This window comes from Polypterus senegalus, chromosome 8, assembly GCF_016835505.1.
Source record: "Polypterus senegalus isolate Bchr_013 chromosome 8, ASM1683550v1, whole genome shotgun sequence".
Lineage (NCBI taxonomy): Eukaryota > Metazoa > Chordata > Cladistia > Polypteriformes > Polypteridae > Polypterus > Polypterus senegalus.
This window is the reverse complement of record NC_053161.1, coordinates 117,344,707-117,364,903: the sequence shown is the minus strand read 5'-3', so window position 1 is coordinate 117,364,903 and position 20,197 is coordinate 117,344,707. Positions and strand designations below refer to the sequence as shown.

Below are 20,197 nucleotides of genomic sequence, written 5' to 3'. Positions count from 1 at the left end.
TGTTTTGTTAGTAGTCATTATGAAACAAAATTTAAATCTCAGATAAGAAACTCTTCTTTGCTTCTGTAAGTTTACATGGATTTATTGTTATTCAGCAAGAAATTTCAGGGAAAAAAAAATCTCACTGGATGAAGTTTCCCTGCAATTTCAGTGAAGTAACTATGCTAAGAACTGCATATTTAGGTTATAAGCCACAGAACAGAAATGGCATAGGATATTACCTGGTCACTGAGGTTTCAAGCAGACTCTCTGATGAGTTCTGAAATATGCCTGAGTATTCTGTAAGTACATTTTCTCTTTACTGGGCATATAATGTGACTTATCGCACTGCATAAGAAAAACAGCAGACAAACCTCTGCTGGGGCTGCTTCATTTTCTATCAACCCTCAAACAGCTATGCCCCCTATCTCATCAATAAACTGTTACACCAAGTTACAACAAGTAATGAGAAATGAAATGAGAAAAAAAACTGTCTCGTTACCCTGGCATATGGTGTACCCAGCTGTTACTGTTTTTTCCAGCTGTCAAAGGAACATTTAAATAAAACGTTTGGAATAGAGGAAATATTACAGAAGTTAACTGGAATCAAAAAGGAGAAGCCAAAAAGTTATTTCATCTACCTGGAATTTAAAAAGCTAACTAATACACATAAAGCAAAAATTGTTTTTATTATTATTATCCATAATCTTATAGTGAATGCTGTGTGCCACTACTGTTAAATAGTGTAAAAGAATTAAAATCCCACACAATGCACTGTAATCACATAACAGCAACCAGCCTAGTACGAATAAACAAGATGGCAGCATCCATGAATATAGAAAAAACACTCCTAAAAATAAAACATAAAGTGTAAAAACATCAGATACTCAACAAGAACACCAGAAATCATGGGAACAGACACAAGGAAACCATTTAGTTAATTATTTTTCAGAATCACATTTATAGGTCAAGTGTGATCACATACAAGTAATTTGATTCCTTTTATTTTTGATGACCCCCCAAGTATAATTACATGACTGACAAATCTACGATTGTAAGGACACAGGTGAGATAAATACAAGACAAAGAATGTAAGCAATTGCATACAAAGTTCAATGCAGTGCAAGAATTACTGAAATAAATTATGAATTACGCATTAGTTATATGTAAGAATATTGCTCAAAACTGGGGCTGAACTAACCATTTATGAGCTTGCTGGCCTGTAGAATGAAACTCTTATGCCTGCTTGTTTTGACATAGTTTAGTCTATAACGCCTGGCAGATGGGAGAAATTCAAAGATGTTATGGCTGGATGTGAGAAGTCATTGAGGATTTTCCCTGCCCACTTCATTACTCTGGAATATCACAGGTCCTGTAAGGTGGAAAGACTGGCGCCAGTGGTCTTTTTGGCAGAATACACTGTAATGGATGTGCTTAGAACTGACTTGGTGATTGCTGGTTAGATCTGAATCAGCAGTTCCTATGATAGGAAGCTACCACCAAACATGATTTCCCAATATCTCATTCAGGTTTTTTTTAAGCCTCCCAGTGTTGTGAAGTGATCTAACCCAGCCACAGGGGATGCACAAACCAGAGTGTTTATTTATGCTGGTCCCAAGCCCGGATAAATGGGGAGGGTTACATCAGGAAGGGCATCTGGTGTAAAATTTTAAAAAATCAATATGTGGACAACAATACAAATTTCCATACCGGATCGGTCGAGCCCCGGGTTAACAGCTACCGCCACCAGTATTGTTAGCCAACAGGGTGCTGGCAGAAATTGGGGTACTGTTGGCCAAAGAAGAAGAAGGAGAAGAAAAGGGGGGAGACGTGTCTGGAGGCAGGAGGAGAGGAGGAAGGTAAAGAAAGTGTAACTGAGTGTAGGAACTTTGAATGTTGGCAGTATGACTGGTAAGGGCAGAGAGTTAGCCAATATGATGGAGAGAAGGAAGGTTGATATATTGTGTGTGCAAGAGACTAAATGGAAGGGGAGTAAGGCCAGATGGATTGGAGGTGGATTCAAATTGTTCTGTCACAGTGTGGATAGGAGGAGAAATAGAGTAGGGGTTATTCTGAAGGAACAATATGTCAAGAGTATTTTGGAGGTGAAAAGAGTGTCAGGCAGAATAATGATTAAGAAGCTGTAAATTGGAGGTGTGGTGATGAATGTTTTTAGCGCACATGCACTGCAAGTTGGGTGTGCAATGGATGAGAAAGAAGATTTTTGGAGTGAGTTAGATGAAGTGATGAACAGTGTACCCAAGGGACAGAAAGTGGTGATTGGAGCAGATTTCAATGGGCATGTTGGTGAAGGGAACAGTGGAGACAAGGAGGTGATGGGTAGGTATGGTGTCAAGGAGAGGAATGAAGAAGGTCAGAGGATAGTGGATGGACATGGCTGTGGTGAATACGTATTTTAAGAAGGGGGGAACATAGAGTGACGTACAAGAGTTTAGGAAAATGCACACAGGTAGATTACATGGTATGCAGAAGAGTCAATCTGAAGGAGATTGAAGACTGGAAAGTAGTGGCAGGGGAAAGTGTAGTTAAGCAGCATAGGATGGTGGTCTATAGGTTGACTTGGAGATCAAGAAGAGGAAGAGAGTGAGGACAGAGCCAAGGATCAAATGGTGGAAATTGAAAAAAGAAGACTGCGAGGTTGAGTTTAGGGAGAAGGTGAGACAGGCACTGAGTGGCAGTGAAGAGTTACCAGACAGTTGGGAAACTACAGCAAATGTGGTAAGGGTGACAGCAAGAAGGATGCTTGGCATGACATCTGGACAGAGGAAGGAGGAAAAGGAAACCTGGTGGTGGAATGAGGAGATACAGGAGAGTATACAGAGGAAGAGGATGGCAAAGAAGAAATGGGATAGTCAGAGAGATGCAGAAAGTAGACAATAGTACAAGGAGATAAAGTGCAAGGTGGAGAGAGAGGTGGCAAAGGCTAAAGAAAAAGCGTATGATGAGTTATATGAGAGGTTGGACACTAAGCAGGGAGAAAATGACCTGTACTGATTGGCTAGACAGAGGGACCGAGCTGGGAAAGATGTGCAGCAGGTTAGGGTAATAAAGGATAAAGGTGGAAACGTACTCACAAGCGAGGAGAGTGTGTTGAGCAGATGGAAAGAGTACTTTGAAAGGCTTATGAATGAAGAGAACGACAGAGAGAAGAGGTTGGATGATGTGGAGATAGAGAATCAGGAAGTGCAACGGATTACCAAGGAGGAAGTAAGGACATCTATCGAGAGGATTAAGAATGGGAAAGCCGTTGGTCCAGATGACATACCTGTGGAAGCACGGAGGTGTTTAGGAGAGATGGCAGTGGAGTTTTTAACCAGATTGTTTAATGGAATCTTGGAAAGTGAGAGGAGGCCTGAGGAGTGGAGAAGAATTGTACTGGTGCCGATATTTAAGAATAAGGGGGATGTGCAGGACTGTAGTAACTACAGTGGGATAAAATTGATGAGCCACAGCATGAAATTATGGGATAGAGTAGTGGAAGCTAGGTTAAGAAGTGAGGTGATGGTTAATGAGCAGCGGTATGGTTTCATGCCAAGAAAGAAGTATAGAGAAGGACAGAAGGAGTTGCATTGCGTCTTTGTGGACCTGGAGAAAGCATATGACAGGGTGCCTCGAGAGGAGCTGTGGTACTGTATGAGGAAGTCGGGAGTGGCAGAGAAGTATGTAAAAGTTGTACAGGATATGTATGAGGGAAGTGTGACTGTGGTGAAGTTTGTGGTAGGAGTGATGGATGCATTTAAGGTGGAGGTGGGATTACATCAGGGAGCCCTTTCTTATTTGCAATGGTGATGGGCAGGTTGACATATGAGATTAGACAGGAGTCCCCGTGGACTATAATGTTTGCTGATGACATTGTGATCTGTAGCGATAGTAGGGAGCAGTTTGAGGAGACCATGGAGAGGTGGAGATATGCTCTGGAGATTAGAGGAATGAAGGTTAGTAGGAACAAGACAGAATACATCTGTATAAATGAGAGGGAGGTCAGTGGAATGGTGAGGATGCAGGGAGTAGAGTTGGCGAAGACGGATGAGTTTAAATATTTGGGATCAACAGTACAGAGTAATGGGGATTGTGGAACAGAGGTGAAAAAGAGAGTGCAGGAAGGATGTAACAGGTAGAGAAGAGTATCACGAGTGATTTGTGACAGACTGATATCAGCAAGAGTGAAAGGGAAGGTCTACAGAACGGTAGTGAGACCAGCTATGTTATATGGGTTGGAGACGGTGGCACTGACCAGAAAGCAGGAGACAGAGCTGGAGGTGGCAGAGTTAAAGATGCTAAGATTTGCATTGGGTGTGACGAGGATGGACAGGATTAGAAATAAGTACATTACACGGTCAGCTCAAGTTGGACGGTTGGGAGACAAAGTCAGAGAGGCGAGACTGTGTTGGTTTGGATATGTACAGAAGAGAGATGATGAGTATATTGGGAGAAGGATGCCAAGGATAGATCTGCCAGGCAAGAGAAAAAGAGGAAGGCCCAAGAGAAGGTTTATGGATGTGGTGAGAGAGGACATGCAGCTGATGGGTGTAACAGAACAAGATGCAGAGGACATAAAGATATGGAACAAAATGATCCGCTGTGGCTCCCCTAACAGAAGCAGCCGAAAGAAGAAGAAGAAGAAGAAGAAGAGTGTTGTGAAGTGATCTGCTGTTTATTATTTATTTATTTTGAAGAATATAATTTAAAACTTCTATTAGGGTTTTTTCATGTCCAGAAATTAATTTCAAATGTCTCTTTTTTACTACAAAGTTGTATGTATTTTATTAGTTGTAAATTTATTTGGGCCGTTTTTGACAACATTTTTTTTATGTTTATTATGGGTATTATGTTACAAAGTAATGAATTAAAAATTCAGCAAATAACTAAAAAACTTTTTGGTGTGATTCTTTCCTTGTTTAATAAATCTATTTTTTCCAAAACATTTTTCTGGTTACAAATCTTACTACACCTTTTGACTGTGACGTTTAATTTTTGTTTTGGTTTTGCAGACAGTTTTCTTGACCTTCCATTTCTGACCCATTTTGTGTTTTGACTGCTTATCTCCCAGTCCTACTCTAAAAATATTTTCTTCAATTGTTCTTAGCATAACACCAAGTAGTTTCAGCTTCAACTACATTACTCAGTGGTTTGGAGAAAAGTTTCTTAATTTCTGTCTTGAACATATTTTCTCTTAATTTCCAGCAGTGTAATTGGGTACTGAATTCAATAATTTTAGAAAAGACTTCTGCTATATCAAGTTTATCAATATATTTGTAAATTCTTAAGACCTTTATCAGGTCAACAGTTAGTCTTCTCCTTTCAGTTTAAAAGAGATTTCCATAAGTTTGCTTGACAGAACAGAACATGGAGAAGGATGTACTTTCTTGTGGAGCTTCATGTGATGCTACGTCTGTTTAGATGTATGTTAATAATAAGGATAAAATATTTACAGTTTAATTTTTCATAGGTTATCCTTACCTTCTCTAACAATGCCTCCTGATAAAACTTTTTATTTGTCTGCCTCCTTGAATTCTATTATCCTTACATTTTACTTAATCTATTTAATTAAAATTAAATTAGCCTTTATTATAGTTGAGTAGCATAAAGGTAGAAGGATTCCTGCAATGATTAAAATGGTGTATAAAAAATCTTCTAAGTTTAAATTCAAAAAATCCAAAGTAAGCACATGAATGACAATGATATACAATCATGCTGAAGGTAATAAAATACTTGACACCCTCTACATTAAGTGTGGAACAGCTAGGCAAAGCAAGGGAATGTTTATATATTACAAGGGCAACATGCAATATGTAATATATTGAGATCTATGTCCATTCTGAGATTAAAATTATATTTATCTTAAAGCTGGCAGCAGCCTAATGCATTTAAGTAATTTCATTACACATTTAATTCATGTTTGTCCTCTACAATGACTGAAATACAACTAGGTATAATTTATAGTATAACTCAATAAGCAATAAGCTATCCAAGCCATGTCAAGCAGACAATAAAACAGGCTGAGTGTTGATTTTATGCCCGTTTTCACCTTTATAATAAGTGGACTACTGCACTTGCTTGTCTTCAGAATCTTCAAACGCAGATGCTTCAGGTATGAAATGAAAAACCTGACTTTTTCTTCATTCCTTGCCTATCTTCTCTTCCAAGCTTCCCCATAATGAAAACTATTAAATTGCAAGTTAATTTCCTCCACTAACTTAACAATTTTAAAAAGTCACTATTGATGCCAGTGCTCCACTTAAATTAATAAGGTTCTTTGAAAATAAAATGTAAGTCACAGTGCTTTGTGCACATAATGATTGATTGACTAGTCACTGAAGAGTATTGGTTCTCAAACTTAATCCTGGGGAACTCATGTGGATGAGTGGACATTTGCAGATGTATGTTGTCAGCGTGGAGATTAAAAAGTTTTGCAGTGTAAATAGAAATCAATAAACTGTCATATACTACAATATAGGAATAATATTTGCCATAGATGAATTGACATATTTAATTTATCAGTTTCCTTTATTGACTTAATAACTGTGCTTCATTTACAGATCCCCAGCCTATCCTGGCAGCACTTGTGGTCAGTCCATCATAGGACACTCTCATTTTAGAGTTTCACTCAATCTAACCTAAACACACTTTGTGAAGTGAGAAAAATCCTAGGGATTAGAAAACCACAAAAAGAAGATGTAAAATCCCTGCAGTTGGGATTTGAACTTGGGACCCATTAACTGCACCATTGCCCTGTCCCCTTTAATTAGTCTATATCTACTTTACGTCAATGTATGTATACCGGCAAGTAATTAAAAACACATTTATTTGATGTTCTGTGAAAGCATCCTGAAGCCTTTTCACATCAAAGGCACTGAACTTCGGGTAATGCTGATTAAAGAATTAATGAAAGAAAATCTTGATAGAGCAAGCATTTTTAATATTTCAGCTGGCAGCCGATAAGAGTGACTTTTTATTGAACTAACCTGGATGATGTACTTTTCCATTAGTGACCACGGAGTCTGGAGAACCAGATGATGACTCTTCCATGTTTATTGATGGTTTAATGGGGGGGAATGAAGAATGCCTGGCCACCAGCACACGCTCCGAAGGGTGATGGCACGGTGCAATTCTTCTGTGATGGTTTCGTAGATGTCTTTCAGCCCCATGAATAGACACACTTATACCTGCAAAGAAAAATAAGCAAGAATTAACCTAAATTATGAAAACACACAAAGTTTCATTCAAAAATATTAAACTGTTTAAATGTTTTTTTGAAAGCAGTGCAGTACTTTTGTTCTTTTCCTCTAGCCTTACTGAAACCATTTAATGTACAGGAACATAAACAAAATCTTCTTTTACTTTCACATGCCATGCGTGTACATGCTGGGTTAACTGGACACTCAAATGTGCCCAGTATAAGTATCCAGTCAATGGTTACTACCCACCTCAAAGAACTAGGAAAGTAGGTTAGAAAAAGGAAGGATGGACAATTTAAAGAGTCTACCCATGACTGTGAGGCAGCAGATCTAACCAATACAGCACTTATACTTCCGAAATTTCTCTAATAATAATCTTCTTATATAATACGCTACTGTGGCAGTCCGTTTGTTTGTCCAGGATTTTAATTCACCTGTAGCTTGCAAACCGTTTGCTCTATTGACCTGAAATTTAGTACGCATATACAGTACTATGTGACATCTGCTATCCACTTTTGAGGTGATGATTGACCTCCAAGGTTATTCCTCATTTTATTTTTATTTTATTGTATTGTAGAATCAACTCTCAGCAGTGGCCAGCAAGCGTACAGGCACTGTTCTCATTCCCTACTACCTTCGCCGTCACTTCCCTTACCTCTTCATATCTCATGAAGACTTAAATGCCAGCTTAAGTGAAAAATTTAAGAAAACATACTAAGTAATTGCAACACAAACACTGACTTAATCAGTTTTAACGCGAAAAGATGCCGACGAAAGAAGAGAAGAAGCAGGCTGCTAGGATGGAGAAAAGAAGAGCTGCTCAGGAAGCAGCAAGCGCAACAACCTCTGAGCAAACGAATGCTAAATGTACAGAGAAAGAGGATGAAACCTGAATGCTCAAATCAAGTGTATTCAGTGCACGTTATCATGCAGTGCGCCGTTACTGGTAATAATAATGATAATAATATTAATAATAACTTTATTTATATAGAATCTGATCACATATTTACATGTAACTCAAGGTGCTTTCCACAGATAAATGAACAAAATCAAAGATATACTACATTTACTTGGATTATTATAATTAATTAATGCTACAATTATTTGTAATAAATGTAAGTATACTATAAATAGAAAATCAACCAGGTATTGTTAATTATTGTAAATTATTGAATTATTGAAAATTTTATAAAATATAGTCCGTCTTATAAATAGGTTAACTTTCTCACTGTGTGTGTTAAACCACTGGAATTTTCAATCCATTTATCTATTCAATAAAACTGATTAGTCCTTTATAGGAGCTGGACCTTACTCTGCCAGTAATTAGTCATAGATGGAGCACAAGTCCATCCCACTCTCACTCACACAGTGGTGCAAACGTTTACAGAAAAAGATTTAGAATCACTAATTAAATTAGTATACATGGATATCAGAGAAAATCCTAGTGCACTGCCTGGTGAAAAAGTGTTAGCAAAGAACATTGTGACATTGTCCTACCTATCACTGGGGAAAATTAAAAACTGTGAAGGTGTTTGAATAGCCACCTTCATGCCTCAAATATCTCAACGGTAAGACTGATTCTTACCGTACAAAAACTAATTTTTGAAAAGAAGCGTAAAGTTAACTTGAAGCTGAGATCCTTCATTTTTAAACCCTGCAATTCATGATCACTTGGGTCATGGTCTACCCTGACAGCATCAGGCACATGGCAGGAACCAGCTCTGTCAAGGACACCAGTCTACCTCATGGCACACTCATGCACATGCCCAAACATACAGTATATTTACACAGTCTAATTTCAGGGGAAGACTGGAGTATAAAATAAAAAGCCCACATAGGCTTGGGGAGAACATGATATAGAGATTGATCATACCAGGCAAATAATTTAATCAAGTCACAATCATTCTAAATTTCAGTAAATTGAATTTAATAAAGAATTTAAATAGTGTTGCTAGGACAAAGCCTTAAAATATAGTAGTGCAAATCATGTCTTATATATTGCTTTTCAAAGGGCAAGACCATGTTGACTGATGATGTTTCAGACAAACAATTACAATAACAACACAGTGACTTGAGGGGTCTCACAAGATGAAAAGAGGGTCTGAAGCATACTAGCCTAAAGACATCAGTGAAGTAGATGATGCCTTTCTTTACCCTGCACAAGTGGTTATGGACCTGATTTCTTCCTATAGTCCTAGTGCTTATAGCATTTTGATCCTCTAATGTTACTACAGTAAGTCTGTTTCAGTTCAAATTTGATGACATTGAATCAGAAGTACAGTATAACTAAATGCTTATGTCGTAACCTGGTTCAAGAGATTTTCCTAACTATACAATCATGAGACATAAAGAGCAGGGAGGCATGCATACTACTAGGAGTAGTCCCCATTATATTAGATGGGTTGCAGAATTTCTCAATAACAGAGTATCCCTCAAAATTGAGCCCAGGTCTATCTGGGTTTTGACACTGATGACAGAAGAAAACGTTTCCAACTTGGAGTGAATCATAATGAAGAACTGATCTGCAAAAGTGTGTGAGACAGCAGATACTACAGGTATAAGGATTAGTAACAGGTCATTTGAATCCATTCATCATAAACAATTAAACATGAGAAAGCTGTGTGCATCATCCACCTGGAATGGTGAGTCCTGAATAGAAACGTAATCACATCCAATGTTCCTATTGTATTTTAAGGTGGAAAATGTTTTGTCCTGAAAAGAACAATTGAAAAAAGGATCAGGAGCTGAATACAGAGAGCTGAGGTTCTAAAACAAAATAGTTCAAATTCAGGAAGGTTTTATTAAAAAATGGCAAAAGATCATGCTATGATTTCCGAGTCCTGAAAACTGTTTTAGTATTCTGAGATGTTTGATAAATAAATGAAAAGGTTTCCTGTTTTCATTATATCATTTAGGGCACATCCCAGCCTTTGCTCATTGTTCCTTTTTGCTGTTTTACTGTTCCCATTGTCCATTGTTATTAATTATTTTTTGTTTACTTTAGAGACAAATGTGGAGGGGCTTTCAATTGTTCTCTGTCCCTTCAAACTGTGTTTAATAGGACCAAAGTCAAATGAGGAAAATAAAAGGGACCCCTTGGTGCCTTAGCTTTTTGCAGTGTACTTGCTTTGGTCCTCCATCTGTCTGAATTAATTGTTTAACGTTCTTAACTTTTGCTAGTTTCTTGGCACATGTTTTTGATGCTTGTTTGGAATTGGTGTGTCTGATTCTGAGTAAAGATTTGAAATAATTAGAATATCTAATGAAGTAATTCAGGATTTTATTTTGTAGTTCAGAGATTATCTTTTGAGGTAATTAATATTTTCTGTTTAGTTGTTTCTTAATTGCTCTTATATTTAAATATATTTGTTTAATTAGTAATTTAATAGTTCTTAGGAAAAACTAGGAAACTATTGCTTCATTTATTTTGTTTTATTCCATTCTCTTGACTTTCTTTTCCCTTCCAGTTCTTGTAACTAATTTTAATGTTGTGTAATGTTTTTTTAAAAAAATAATTAAACATATAATTAGTTGTTGGTTTGTTGGATGCGATTTTCATGGGTTTGCCCTTTTCTGTGGTACAAACAAATCACCTGTTCCTAAGTCTGAAGTGCTATCACCATGGGATGTGCTATGCCAATAATGAAAATGCCCAACCACTAAACAGCAGCTGAGCAAAGCATTCTATTTGAAAGACACAGAAAAAGTGTTGTAAACAATATAACAAGAGTATTAGTTTTCACAGGGAATACTGTATGCTGAAAAAGAAAACATGTTGGTGTTTACCTTAATAGGTTAGGCTCAGAATCCCCCCATATAAGTGACTTAAAGTCAGCAGTGATAAATGAAAATTTGGGTAGGCACTTATAGCTCAATGTCTTAGCCATACTGTTTACAGTGCAGTTTTCTTTACCAAATACAGAGAATGTTGCATACAGAGACATTGATATGGTGGTTAAACAGCTCAGCTATATACCACAGATTATTATTGTTGTTCCAGTGCTAACCTGCTCAAATGATATGAATATCCAGGTCTACAAATATAAAGATTTTTGGCATACTGATTACTATAGAAGCTTATATGAGCCACTCAAAAAAAGTTCATTGCACTATTTTGAATAATCACTTCATTATTTCACAAATATATTGCTTGCTGCTGTTGGTATCACAGTACATGCATCTGTTTCAGTCATCTAGTGACAGCTAGTGACCAAGAGAATCATCATGCATATAGCATGCAATCAGTTAACAAGAACTGAACAGACCGTAAAGGTATGAATTTAGTTTTAATCTGGTAAAAATTCTGTCATTTTAGTACAGGCGTTTTAACAGATTAACAATAGGTACATAACTACCATTCCTGCCTCATAGCACCTTGGGTCTGCTTAGAATTTTGCACATTCTCCTATTGCATTTGTGAACTTTTTATGGTGTACCACAATGATCTATCCTGGGTCCGCTGCTCTTTTCGATCTATATGCTTCTATTAGGTCAGATTATCTCAAAGCACAAGATGAGCCATCACAGCTACTTACTTGTATTTCTAAATGGATCAGCAACAACTTTCTCAAACTAAATACGGAGTAAAAAGAAATCTTAGTGATTTGCAAAAATGAATACAGTAAGGGTATTAGAAATAAACTTGATCCCTTAGGCTTAAAGGTCAATTCGGAGGTAAAGAATTTAGGGGACTCTGTTGACTCTGACCTAAATTTTAAATTGCATATTATTCAGATTACTAGGACTGCCTTTTTTTACTTAAGGATTATAGCTAAAGTTAGACCTCTTATAACTTTACAAGATGCTGAAAAATTAGTTCAAACTTTTGCTTTCAGTCAAATATATTACTGTAATGAACTCCTTACAGGACTACCTGAAGAAAGCCATCAATCGGTTACAGTTAGTGCAGAATGCAGCAGCAAGAATCTTAACTAGAAAAAGAAAATCTGAGCACATCTCACCAGTTTTACCATCATTACATTGGTTATCTGTGTCATTTAGAATTGACTTTAAAATACTACTATTGGTTTACAAAGCCTTAGATAATTTCACCCCATCCTATATTTTGGAATGTTTGTCCCCTTACATTCCAAGTCGTAACCTCAGATCTTCAAATGAAGGTCTGCTTATAATTCCAAGAGCCAACCTTAAAAGAAATGGAGAAAAGCAGCATTTTGCTATTATGCACCTAAACTTTTGCCAGTCTAATACTGTATAGCAATTTAAAAAACTGCTAAAAATTCTTTTTGCTTTTTCAAGGCTACATTATTGTTATATCTGTGTTACTCTATATGGGCATTGAATTATCATTTTCCTCTGGGTTTACCAAATCCCTACTAATCTGTACTATTTTCTGCTGTCTTTTCCAGTTCCATCTGATCAAGGTACCATGCTGCCCCCTGCATTTATGGATTGAATGGTGGGTGTCAAATATGTCCACATGACCACCATCATCTTCAATTTCCACGTGAAGCTTGAAAACCATAAGAAGTGATTTAGAACATCTATGTTAGGTAGACTGCGGTGGGCTGGCGCCCTGCCCAGTGTTTATTTCCTGCCTTGCGTCCTGTGTTGGCTGGGATTGGCTTCAGCAGACCTCCGTGATCCTGTAATTAGGATATACAGTAGCGGGTTGGATAATGGATGGATTGATGGATATTAGGTAGAATGCCTAGTCGGGGCTGGCCAATCTTTTGGCCTTGGGACCCCTGCAGATTTTGTTTTTTTTTTCTCCAGCCTAACTCGAGTTTTCTGTCCTCCTGGCCATTCTACCTTACCTTTTATTTGTTACATACTGTATATTATTGTCTAATCTTTATATTCACTTTATTTATTTCATTTTGTACGGAACTGTGAGGTACGTTGTTTGTATGAAAATGTGTTATATAAATAAAAGTTGTTGCTGATAATTGATTGGTATCAGCGAGTGTGGTTAGCTGCAGATGATCACCACTTTTAAAACCAAATACTAGAAATGTGCAGAATTTCTGAAAACCAAAAAATGCGTAGTCATGTGCTGTGAAGTAAATAACATCTATCCCCTTTATTCTGGGTATAAAGCTTGTTGTTATACATTTAGAATTTGTATTATATGTATTTGACATGTAAGTTAGTGATAGGAGAGTAATCTTTTAAAAGCCCACATAAACATACTTCTCACCAATACATCACTGCTACTCAAGAACTGATTATTTCTTTATATATAACAATTTCTTGTCCATGATCAAATCTTGCAAGCACAATGCTATTGTTATCTCCGACCATGCCCCTCTGATCATGGAACTCAAATCGCTATGCCGCACATACTTATCTTGCAGTTGGTGTCATGAACCCCCTGTACAGTGTTTATATCCAAGCAAATTGATTCTTTTTTAGAGATAAATGCATCGTCAGAGGTTTCCGCAGGAATACTCTGGGAATTTCTGAAAGCATTTTTCAGATGACAGATTATCTTATATCTCTGCCACAAAAATAAATTGGACACCAAGAAGGCCTCAGAGTTAATCAGTGAAATTACCAGAATAGATCAAGAACACGCCAGGTCTCCAAATGATGCAATTTTTAGGAAAAGACAGGCTTTGCAATCAGAACTCAACTTTCTGACAACAAAAGAAACTGAACAACTCATTTTTAAATTGTGACATCATTACTATGAACACTGAGAGAAGGCTAATAAGATCTTAGCTCAACAAATCCATAAGCAGGAAGTTCGCAATGCAATGTCAGTAATCACCAACACAGATGAAGATAAAATTATTGACCATAAAAATATAATGTATATATTTAGAGACTACTATGTCCTTATATTCTACTCAGTTTAAAGAATACAAGACACAATCTAATGCATTTTTGATATTTTACAGATAGCACAGCTAGATACTCTCAGTCTAGATTAATTGGATAAACCTCTGACAATATCAGAATTACTCAACTCTATAAACTCACTTCAGAGCAGTAAAGCACCAGGTCCTGATAGTTACCCTGCTGAATTTTATAAAAAATGTTCAATTAAGTTAGCTCCCTTTTTATTAGGTAGATTTATAGAAGCCAGAGACAATAAAATGCTACCTCCTAAGAAAAATAAGGACTTATTACAATGTACATCATACAGACCAATCTCACTTCTGAATAATGATGTCAAGAAACTCTCCGAAGTTCTACATAGAAAGATTGAGAAAGTGCTCCCTTCTGCAATTTCATTAACCAAACCAAATTTATTAAAGATAGACACTTCCAATAATAAATGCCTATTTAATGTAATATATTCATCCAAAAAGTCTAACGCTCCAGTCATCTTATTATCTTTGGGTGCAGAAAAAACATTTTATATGGTTGAATGGGACTGCCTATCCACCTTGTTGCATAAATCTATGTTTGGCTCAAACATATGTACTTGGATAAAACTAAAGTATATCAGTCCAGAAGCTTCAGTTTGTACTGACATTATTTTAGACTACTTCAAACTAGAACATGGTACAAGACAAGGATGCCCCCGGTCACCACGGCTATTTGCAATCGACATTTGGCCATTGGCTGTTCACTTTCAAAATGCTTCTGAGTTAAAGGGGATTATCAAAAATATCAATATCACTATATGCAAATGATATGGTACTGTATATATCAGACCCACAAAATTCTGTGCCTGCAGCCCTAACTGCACTAGCAGAATTTCAAAAGATATCTGGACTCAAAATTAATTTGAACAAAAGTGTGCTTTTCCAGTGAATTCTCTAGCAAACAACCTTAGACTTGACACCTTCCCTTTTATCATTGCAGATCCATTTAAATACCTAGGAATAAACAACACAAGTAAATATAAAGTTTTTTTTTCAACAAAAATTTGTAGTCTGCTTGGAAAAACTTAAAAAAGATGTGGTAAAAACCTAGAAATTGACACAAATAGATGAACACACATTATCTTGGTACACAACAGAAATTAAATCCTGTAGTTCTTCTTTATAATCCTTGCTTTGTACACCAGTATATACCAGGTATCATCATTGTACTAACAATTCAATTGTCCTTCATTCACTCAGAATATGGAACCAATGTAGGAAGCACTTCAAGTTAAAGAATATTTTATTTGTGGCAACTCTACATGATAACCATCTTTTTTCACCCTCTCAAACTTATAAGGTTTTTAACGTTTGGGAAATGTATGAGATTAAATCATTTAAAGATTTATATATAAATAATGTCTTTGCATTTTATAAACAATTACACTCCAAATGTACCTTACCTTCCCATCAACACACTTTTTCAGGATGGTGATTTCCAGTGATTTTACTGGACATATACTGTAAACAAGTCAAATGTTACATGACTAAGAATTAAACATGAACTCCCAAAGGTTTGAGGTATCAACACTAGCCACTTCTGAAACAGACCACCCTGTTGCAAAACAGTATCAATTGCAAATAATTGGATTTAAAATAAGTGAAGGCTTCATTTATTGGTTCCTGTTAGTAAATTGCAAGCAGTTGTCATACACGTGAACCTTAGGAACAGCTTGAAGGCTCTGATGGTATTAATGCCTCTCTGATCCACAAGATGGTGCTAATGCCTCTTCTCTTCCCTTCACTACAGACCAGATGATTGACATCCCACCCACCTCTGATGTCACTTCCTGTGTCTGCCTCCTGGACCCACCTCTTCCTACCTGACCTGTACTTAACTGGAAGTTGCACCATCTTGGGGCAGTTGCTTTGAGGCTTGTGTCTATAAAAATGTCTTTTTTCCTTTTTCAATGTGTTTATAACCCACATTTATTGTCAGTTATACCGGGTTTTCCCCAAACCTTTATGCTTGTCTGGGTTTTTCGTTACACAGGACATTCTTTTCAGTTTGACTGTGTGATTGTGCCCTGCAAAGAACAGGCATTCTCCAACATGGTTGCCTCTAGCCTCATACCTATTGCTGCTGGGATAATCACTGTCTCCAAGGACCCTAAACTGGATGGATTATATGAACCATAACAATAACCTTATAATGTCCGCTCATTTCTGATCACTTGACTGCATGCTATGCACATGCATAATATCTCCCTCACTAGCTTTCACTAGTCTTTTGGACAAAAACACAATTCCTTTGCATAATAATACAATACCTTTAAAAAAATCTTTTTTTTTGCTTGAGTAGCGGTAATAACTTGGTAGATTACCACAAAAGGTGCTACCAAATATGGAGTGCTGTGAGCTGACATTTCATAACCACTGTCTGTGTCACTGTGCTGTGCTACCTACATCCAGCATAAGATAAGAAACAACCCTGGAATGGATATCGGTCTATTTAATAGGAAAGTCATGCATACCTGAAACTAATGCTGTAGACCTGCTGGTCTTCATCCATCTTGCATCCATTCATCTATTAATAATTTTCCTGCTTAATTCAGTTATGGGAATATGGAGACATATAAGGTAACTGTTTCCATCACAGCCTAAATTCAGACACATAACCATTCTAGATCAGTATGGAGGGAGACATTTAATCAATCCAGAATGTCTTTGTGTGCTGATGTACCCTGAAAAACCCTATGAGAATATTGAAGAAGCAGTGATCGGGTCAAGGATTAAAACTAGAATTTTTTTTATTCAATTATTATTTTTGATATTAATGTTAAATCAAGAAAATGTATTTTAAGAGACACTTTGTCCTTGATTGATCCATTCTAAAAGAGAATTCTAGTTTTTCAACTGATAAGGAACAATGCACAACTGAACATTAGTGTGGTTAATTTAACATGTAATAGTATTACAATCGAATACTTATTAACATTTAAACATGATGCACAGATTACGGCGTTCCTCAGAACTAATGGACTCACTAAAGACAGTACTGCTATTATAAGGTTTGGTTGATTACCCATGCTAAAGCACTTAATGTCTAATTTAAATGCCATAGCAGGAAGCCTAGAGTTACAGAAGAATAAAAAATGTACCACTGAGCTTGAAGTTCTGTTTTCTCACTAGATTTATTACATATACAATGTGCCAAGGTCAGCTCTACTTTTCAACATGTTTTATTGAAATTGATTACGTTTCCCAAGAATGTAATGTATGATTCCTCAGGACTCCGCAATTTCTCAGAAATTATCTCCTGGGGGAAGGATATGGAGCAATTCAAAATTATCAGACTTACAGGTATGTTAATTCTATATGCTGTTTCAACTGTCTAATAACTGGAGAGTGTGACTGGTATATTGAATTGGAAAAGTGGGACAAAAGGTGTAAGGTTCTGTCCCTCCTGACACATGAAGAATGTTTTCAATATTTGTAATACTCTGTTAGGATATTGCATTGCAGCCTGTTCTCTGTGTGTATGAAAGTATGAAAGCTAGCAGATGTAGAGTATTTAAATACCACTGGAGGTGTTTGTTGTGTTTCCAGTAAGGGTTCCCTCAAGGGACTTAGATTTCCACCTATCATTTAGTAGATTAGGAAACCTTTAGATATTCAGTGTTATTAAGTGTGACCTGCAATGGATTGTCCTTTTATTGAGAATTGGTTTCATATTTGATACAATACAATACAATTTATTTTTGTATAGCCCAAAATCACACAAGAAGTGCCGCAATGGGCTTTAACAGGCCCTGCCTCTTGACAGCCCCCCAGCCTTGATTCTCTAAGAAGACAAAGAAAAACTCCCAAAAAATCCCTAGTAGGGAAAAAATAGAAGAAACCTCAGGAAAGGCAGTTCAAAGAGAGACCCCTTTCCAGGTAGGTTGGGCGTGCAGTGGGTGTCAAAAGAAGGGAGTCAATAAAATACAATACACAGATCAGAAAAAATCCTCAATACAGTATAAAAATAAAAATATTACAAGTACAGAGCAGAAGTTAACAGTAGATGATATCACATAATATGATTTGGATTTGTTTAGAGTCCTGGAGATCTCAGCCATCAAGCTGCCTCCCCCAATTGGCCATTCCACAGCTGAGACAGTGCTTGGCCAGCCAATCCGATGAAAGGACCCCTCTACCTGACAATTCCTGCAATCCTCCATCAGAGATGACTTTACCTTGAGACTATCTATCTATCTATCTATCTATCTATCATACAATACATATTCTATCAATCTTCCAGTCTATCTATATAGAAAACAATGAAGCAGTAGATGTGTTAAAATTATTCTTCAAAACAGAAAAGTATTTTTGTATGTGTTAATTTTGCATGCAGTAAAACAGCATTACATATGCAAGACTTATATTTTACATATTTAACCATTACTTGTAACTCTCTATTTTCAACTATTTAAAACTCCCTTTCTCTGTTTGTTTATTCTAGTTTATTTAATTGTTCATTCATTCATTCATCCTTCTGCAAACCAGCTAAATCTAGTTTTATGGTGAAGAGGTATATAGCAGAATAGAAAGAAAGGCAGGTGCGAATAATGCTTAATACAACAGCCTATCAGAATGAACATTCATGCACACATAGCCATTCCTGAGCTGCTATTAACTCAAAGTGCACATTTTTGCAATGTGGGAGGAAAACTGGAGTGAAAGAAGAAAAATCCATACAGCACAGCGTGGGTGTCTAAGCAGTATAATAACTTGGAATGACTTTCATAAATGGTTCCTATTTTCCTGTGCCACTGGGATATGCAAAAAAGTACAGTCAGAAATCAAATAATATAGCATTCTCAATTCACGGTTCTGGAGCCCTATCCTGGCAGCATCAGGTCCATGGAAGGAATGAACTGTACAGTGCACCAGTCCACTGCGGGGTCTATTCACATTCAAACACACAGCATGATTTTGGAATTGTCAATTAATCTGACATAAAATTTGTGTAAGTGGGAAGAAAACTCACAAATGAATGTAGTTCTTAGTTAGACACTAAAACTAATGATTACTAGTTCTTTCTTATAATAAGCTCATGCTGTACCTAAAAAAAACAGCTACCAAAAGACATAAAACACATAATTAATTTCTAGTAATGAAATATGACTAATTTATAGTCACGTTAAAGAATAACAAAGACAGAAAACTGCATATAGTATTAACACATCACCAAATAAAATACTTCACATTGAACAGGCTAAGCTATAATATATAAAGAACATAAAACTGAAAAGGTCTAGGCCACAGATGACTAATAAAAATCTATATATATAATTCATTAAGGCAAGACAACCATGGAAAGCACGCCGGAAGGGGCGTGGATTCAGTAAGCCGCTGACAAGTGAGACACACATGGCGCACACAGGAAGGAGCCACGGCCACCAACTCCAAGACCATTGGATACGACGACAACTCACAGAGCCACGCCCACCAACTCGGACGCGACGACACAGAAAAACTGGCGCCATTTATATTCGTCTGTCGTTGAGGTCACATGCAGCTCCGACCCACGTTGACTGTTAATAGAGGTATGTTTCTTGCGGAGGTGAATCGCCATATGCAGCATGTAAAACTGTTTGCGAGGGGTATCCCATGGGGTCCTTGAAACATTCCTTTACAACTGAGGTTAAAACACAATGAAGTGGGTAGTCTTTAAAATACGAGTTTTCGGTTACGACGTACGACTGCGTGCACCATAGCAAACTGTTTTACACGCTACATACAGCAATTCGCATCCTCGACAAACATGCATCTTCTTAGATGCTCCTGCACTTTGTACACACACCCCTCCCACCTCACTACCACCGTGGTCGGGTGTCTTGGTGGATTATATATAGAAAGGCAGCCAAAACCACACAGAGCAATGAAAAGTCTACGTGAGTCACAGGTGCATCTGGACTGTGCAAAGACGACAACGACTCGAGCGACGAGTTGGAGGTGGGCACATGAGCAGGGAGTGTATAATGAACGAGAAATCAGCAGACTAGCATGACGGAGGGAGCGGAGTGGACGTCCTTCTCCTCTACTCCCGTTCCACCCTCCGCGCCTGAGTGCCGCAAGGACGATTGTGTGTTGGTTCGTTCCGTGCATTGGTTAAAAACCAATGAAGGAGGAAGTCTTTAAAAACCAATAAGCCCTGTGCCTCTGTTTCATTACCGTCTCACCTGCTTCACCAATGCA

General features: G+C 37.2%; 1 protein-coding gene across 1 annotated transcript in view; it reads right to left on the bottom strand.

Moving 5' to 3' along the window:
* Nucleotides 1-20,197, bottom strand: part of LOC120534250 (anoctamin-4) — a 384,157-nt gene that overhangs the window by 267,858 nt on the left and 96,102 nt on the right. Inside the window, exon 2 of the mRNA XM_039761684.1 lies at nt 6,966-7,166. Coding sequence (XP_039617618.1) covers nt 6,966-7,029 — 64 coding nt within the window. The 5' untranslated portion in view covers nt 7,030-7,166. The remainder of the gene's footprint in view (nt 1-6,965; nt 7,167-20,197) is intronic.